We start from the raw sequence: 6,852 nt of genomic DNA on the forward strand, positions 1-6,852 counted from the left end.
GTGCATAAGCAGCCCTTCCTTCTCCCATGATTGTTCTCTCCAGGGTGTGTGTCTACTTGAGGTAAATGTTTAACTCACATGCCTGTACTTTGTAAAAACAAATCTTTGTATATTTTTTAATTCAAAGGATTTGTACTCCTTCATACTTATTTTAATGTATTATTAATTTGCTTTATGTTGTCTTACATTCATTTAGGAGTCAGTTGCAAAAAGTTCATTTTATACTGTAGTTACAGGTGAGGTCTTTATTTTATATTATAAATAATATACTGTTTTATTTAATAATGGTAGAGTCAGATATAATTAGTTCTGCTCTTTATGTGCTAGTTGATTATTATAAGTTCACAGTGTTAAGAGACAATGCAAAAGGTTTTAAAAGTTACTTAGGCTTGATGTTAATACACTGCTCTGTATTAGACCTAGGTTCAAACAAAGCTTCCACAGATGACTTCGTTTTGGGAAATCTTTCCTTTCCAAAAAACATGCTGGTATTTGAGTAGCATGTTTTAGACCATCTTAGAAATATTTACCCTTTTCTCAGTACATGGTAAATGGGACTTCATAGTTTGTCAGTGAAAAAAGTCACATGAAGGAAAGTTTTTCTTGTAATCAGCATGATTGAAGATTCCATGCAACATTGAAATATTTATAAATTATATCTGAGTTTGCTTCACAGTCATTGGTAGAAGGAAGGAGAGGTTTTAGATGAAACATGAGTGCCACTGAATAGATGATTATTGTAGCTGAGATATGAGTACATAGGGATTTATTGCATTAATCTTTCTACTTGTGTATATGCTTGAAGTTTTGTTTTTATTTTTTAAAATATTGAACAAAATATCTTCAAATCCTGTCCTAGGGAGAATAATAGTCAGTTTTGGTATTTCTTGGCTCAGATGAAGAACACTGATCATGACAGGCTGGTTGAGAGTATAAAAATATATGATATATTTACCATTGTGATGTTTTATGCTTTGTTGTTTTTTTTTTTTGCTTTTTACATAAGAAGATTTGAACTACAATTTTTGAAGTTCAAATACCATACTGTAAACGAATTATCCTATACTAAAACTCTTGGAAAATGTGGTTCTTTTCCTATTAGGTATAGTCTGAAAATGCAGCCCATTGAGAGAATACACCTAGCTGTAGTTGCCTGTGGTGAAAGACTGGAAGAAACTATAACCATGTTGAAGTCAGCTATAATTTTCAGCGTCAAACCTCTCCAGTTCTATATTTTTGCTGAAGATCAGTTACATGACAGCTTTAAAAGCATAGTAAGTATTTGAGACTTAATTGAAGATGGTAGGGTTGAACATTTAATGGTATACTATAGTAAAATGTTGTTTTATTCTTTCATTGTACTCCTGGGGTGGGGGGCTCCTTGCTGCCACTCTCATCCAAGAGACTAGGCCTGGATATGAGAGAAAGGTTTGTTTGGGGGTAGGAATAGGCTACTTAAAGTCCTTCGCCAGCTGTGGAGGTTGTTTCAGTTTGTTTTGGCTGAGACGTTCTATGATTTAATTTTATCTCTATCTTTGGGTTGGAAGTACCTCAATCAGAGCACATACACATAAATAATTTAATCTTGTTTTGAGGGGAGGGAATTCTTGATTGACTGTATAGATGGAAGTGGATTTTTACTTGGATAAGAAAGCTCCTTATTTAGATGTTGTATTAGTTAGAATAAACTTGACTGTAATAGTGAAAAACCCAAGATAACGGTGGCTTTTAAACAAAATAGAAATTTATTTTTCTCTCACATCAAAATAGGCATTCCAGGACATATGGCTGTTCTATATCTTTGGGGACTCCTCTGGCTTCTTTTCTCTTGTGGATGAGTTTTTTCTTTATTGTCCAAGATGGCTGCTAAAGCTCCAACTATTACATTCATATTCTGGCCAGCATGGGGGAGGAAGGGGTAGAAAAAGACACTACCCTTCTTCCCTTTAAAGACATTGTAGAAGTTACACATGACATTTCTGCCAGTATTCCATTGGTCTGAGTTTAGAATGTGGCCATACCTACCTGTTAGTGAGGGTGGAAAATGTACTTATTGAGGCAGCCATGTGATTTAAAATATAAATATAAATATGTATATATTACTATGGAAGAAGAGGAAAACAGATACTAGGGGAAAAAAAAAGAAAAATTATCTGAAATCTCATCAGTTTGTGTTTTGAGATGTAGTAAAGATGATTGACCACTAATGATTGAAGACCAGACAAGTTGTGGGATGACATCAAGGATATGATACCTGAAGAAAGCAAAAGGTCATTGAAAATACAGGAAAGAAAGAAAAGACCAAAATAAATGTCATAAGAGAATCTGAAACTGCTCTTGAACATATAATAGTTAAAGTGAATGGAGGAAATGAAGTAAAAGAGCCAAACAGAAGATTTCAAAGGGCAGATTGTGAAGACAGAGTAAAGTATTATGATGAAATGTGCAAAGATCTGGAGTAAAACCAGAAGGGAAGAACATTCTCAGCTTTTCTCAGGTTGAAAGAACTGAAGGAAAAATTCAAGCCTTGAGTTGCAATAGTGAAAGATTCTGTGGGCAAAATACTGAATGATGCAGGAACCATCAAAAAAGATGGACAGAATACAGTCACAGTACTAAGAAGAATTGGTCGATGTTCAGTCATTTCAGAAGGTAGTATATGATCAAGAACTGATGGTATTTTGAAGGAAGAAGTCCAGATTGTACTGAAGGAATTGGTGAAAAATAAGTGTCCAGAAATTGACAGAATATCCTTTGAGATGTTTGAATAAACAAATGTAGTGCTGGAGGTGCACACTTGTTTATATCAAGAAATTTTTTGAAGACAGCTACCTGGTGAACTGACTGGAAGAGATCCGTATTTTTGTGCATTAAAAAGAAAGGTGATCCACCAGAGTGCAGAAATTATCTAATGATATCCTTAATTTCACATGCAAATAAAATTTTGCAGAAGATAATTCAAAAAACAGTTGCAGCAGTATATTGACAAGGAACTACCAGAAATGCATGCTGGATTCAGAAGAGGATGTGAACAAGGGATATCATTGCTGGTGTCAGATAGATCTTGACTGAAAGCAAAGAATACCAGAATTATGTTTGCTATGCAAAGGCATTTGACTATGTGGATCATAAAAAAATTACCGAAAACACTATGAAGAATGGGAATTCCAGAGCACTTAATTGTGCTCGTGCGAAACCTGTACGTAGAACAGAGGCAGTCATTCAAACAGAACAAGGGGATACTGCTTTGTTTAAAATCAGGAAAGGTGTGCATCAGGGTTGTATCCTTTCACCATACTTACTCAATCTGTATGTTGAGAAAATTATCCAAAAAGCTGGACTATATGAAGAACACAGCATCAGAATTGGAGGAAGACCCTTTAACAACCTGTGATATGCAGAAGACATCACCTTACTTGCTGAAAGAAAAGAGGACTTTAAGCACTTACTAATGAAGATCAAAGCCTTGAGTATGGATTACACTTCAACATAAAGAAAACAAAAGTCCTCACAAGTGGACCAGTAAGCAACATTATGATAAGTGGAGAAAAGATTGAAGTTGTCAAGTATTTCATTTTACTTGTATCCACAATCAATGCCAATGGAAGCAGCAGTCAAGAAATCAAATGGTGTATTATTGTATCAGGCAAATCTGCTGCAGAAGACCTCTTTAAAGGGTTAAAGAGAAAAGTTGTTGCTTTGAGGACTAAGGTTGCTGGACCTAAGCCATGGCATTTTTAATTGCCTCATATGCCACTCCTCGGAAGGAAGGTTGGACAATCCTACTTCCGTAGTGATACTGCCTTGGAAACCCAAGGAGGGGTCGCTATGAGTCGGGGCCGACTCGACGGCACATAACAACAACAACATGCAAGTAAATGCTGGGCATTGAGTAAGACAGACTGAAGAAGAATTGATGCCTTTGAATTATGTTGTTGAATATACCATAGAGTGCCAGAAGAATGAACAAATCTGTCTTGGAAGAAGTACAGATAAAATGCTCCTTAGAAGTGAGGATGGCAAGACTTTGTCTCATTTACTTTTGACATGTTATCAGTAGAGAACAGTCCCTGGAGAAGGACTTAGTAAAATAGAGGGTCATTGAAAAGAGGAAGATTTTCAATGAGATGGATTGACACAGTGACTGCAACAGTGGGCTCAAACATAACAATGATTGTGCGGATGGTGCAAGACCAAGCTGTATTTTGTTCTGTTATATATGGGTCACTATGAATCAAAACCAACTTGATGGCACCTAACAACAACAACAACAAAGATGATTTTAATGATATTTCCATATCTAAATCTGTCTATACAGTAAAGTACACTTTCAAACTGATCTGAATTTTTATACACATTTTACTATGCTTTTAAAAAAAGTGTATTTGACTTTTTTCAAGTTAAATTATCTTGCATATTGAATGAAAAATACCATTTGTGACCTCAAGGCTTTTAGTTTTCTGCCAAATGATTCTAAGAGATACAAAACTTTCCTCATTGTTTTATAATGTTTCCAGTAATAATGTTTCCAGTATCTGTATTTTTGATATGTGGCTTGGTGATCTTGATCTTTTAATCTGGATTTTTTTCTAAAATATTATCTGAGGAACTGAACTTGTCCTAATATTTAAGAGAATAGGAATAGATTGGTACTAAGTGTAGAAACCTTTGGAAATACAATAAAAAATTAAAGTCTATTGCTTCATCTGATATCCACCCTCAGAGTTGTGTTCAAATATTGATGAATTATTTCTTCTTTAATATGTACTATATTTTTAAACTTAGTTTTTATTTGATCAAAATAAGTCTGAGAATGTTGGTTTTACTTTTTTTTTTTTTTATTAGGATTTGGGTGAAGATTTACAGAGTAAATTCACTTTTCATACAGCAGTTCACATATACTTTGTCTAATGTCATTGAATGTTGGTTTTACTTTTGATGATGGAATAGCAATTATTTTTTGCAACATGATTTTAGTACAAAGAAGATGGCTAAATATTATATTAATTGAAACTTGAGTAAGATTTTATTGTGAAGTTGTTTTTGAAAGGATCTTTATGTAATTTATAACTTGGGCAAGGAAAATAAAAGTACTAGTGTTTTAAAGTAAAGTTGACCCTTGAACAACACACATATGAACTGTACTGACCCCCTTGTATGTGAATTTTTTTAATACATATATTAGAAGTTTTTGTAGATTTACAACAATTTGAAAAACTTGCAAATGAACTGCATTGCCTAGAAATAAGAGTTAGGTATGTTATGAATTTATAAAATATATATAAATATACTAGTCAATTTTATCATTTATTACCATAAAATGTACACAACTATTATAAAGAGTTAAAAATTTCAAAATTTACATACTTAGTCAATATTTGACACAGTTTATGCTTGATAGAAATGTAAGCAAATGTGAAGATGCAGTATTAAATCATAACTGCATAAAATTAGCTATAGTACACATTGTACTACTATAATAATTTTGTAGCCACCTTCTGTTACTTTTGTGGTAAGCTCAGGTGTTGTTAGTATCTGCTTAAAATGCCATGTGACCCTAATCATCTCTGTGGGAGCAATTTCCAGTAAATTGCATATCACAGTTAGAAGTGGTTGTGTATTTTTCATCATGCTTAGTGCAATACTATAAACCTTGAGTAATACCTTGGGACCTACATGAACTGCCAGTAGTGACGATAGAAGTGCTCTAAAGAACAGAGGAAAGTCATGACGTTACACAAAAAATTTGACTGGTTGATATGTACCGTAGATTGAGGTCTACAGCTGTGGTTGCCCATCATTAAGATGAGTGAATCCAGTGTAAGGATCATTGTTTAAAAAAAAGAGGAAATTTGACTTCTGGTAAGATGGAGGAATAGGCAGAGAAGCAACACAGACCCTCTTCAACAAAGAAAAGAAAAACCAATTGACAAAGATACAGAAGATATTCCTGGAGCCCTGAGCTTTGAAAGGAACGATACACAAGTGGATTAGGCACCAATTAGTGGAAGAACCTGAACGAAAATAGTGAGTACAGAAACCATTGGAGCTGTGGACTGTCAGGTACTCTGACAGGACCAACAGCCTGAATATTTCCAAATGGTGTTGGGACCTGAGAATTGACCTAAAGATCAGCCCTGGTCACCAAAGGCTGCATGGACGACTGTGCTGGTGGCCTAGGAAGGGAAACAACAGGAAGGGAGACAACCTGAACTCTGCTGTCTGGAGGGTGCAGCCATTTTGATTGTTTACACGTGGCACCATTTTGGATATTTAAAGTGACCAAGGGCACAGCCGTTTTGAATGTTTATAAATGGCAGCCATTTTGGATGTTTAAAGTGACTGAGGGTGCAGCCATTTACAAGTGGTGGCCATTTTGGATATCTAAAGTGACCGAGGACATGGCTGTTTTGAATGTTTACAAGTGGTGGTCATTTTGGATATTAAAGTAACTGAGGGTGCAGCCATTTTGAATCTTTACAAGTAGCAACCATTTTGTATCTTAAAGTGATAGCATCCTCATTCAGATTTCAGGGACCTAAGAATAGTCTCTGTTTGCTAAGGTTGGCAGGGACATGCTGGAGGCTGACAACAGGAAAGGAGACAGGTAGTGAGTGTGTAAGTGCTGCACACTAGCAAATAGAGGAGCACAGCATGGTAGACAACATAGAAAGAAAACAAAAATCGTGGGCAAGTCACTCCAACATACAATCACCAATTAAATATAAACACAAAAATGTCACAATGCCTTGGAGACAACAGAGCATCACAGTCCACACAAAGAAGCAAGATAAAGCAGGAGAAACAAGGGACCAGGATACAGACCCAAAATGTATCCCTGAGGAAGACACA

General features: G+C 35.3%; 1 protein-coding gene across 1 annotated transcript in view; it reads left to right on the plus strand.

Moving 5' to 3' along the window:
• Positions 1-6,852, plus strand: part of GXYLT1 (glucoside xylosyltransferase 1) — a 75,230-nt gene that overhangs the window by 31,398 nt on the left and 36,980 nt on the right. The window contains exon 3 of the mRNA XM_042780549.1: positions 1,103-1,274. Within this exon, the coding sequence (XP_042636483.1) occupies positions 1,103-1,274 (172 nt within the window). The remainder of the gene's footprint in view (positions 1-1,102; positions 1,275-6,852) is intronic.

This window comes from Orycteropus afer, unplaced genomic scaffold, assembly GCF_000298275.1.
Source record: "Orycteropus afer afer isolate SDZICR_OR568_19922 unplaced genomic scaffold, OryAfe1.0 scaffold00045, whole genome shotgun sequence".
NCBI classification, from domain to species: domain Eukaryota; kingdom Metazoa; phylum Chordata; class Mammalia; order Tubulidentata; family Orycteropodidae; genus Orycteropus; species Orycteropus afer.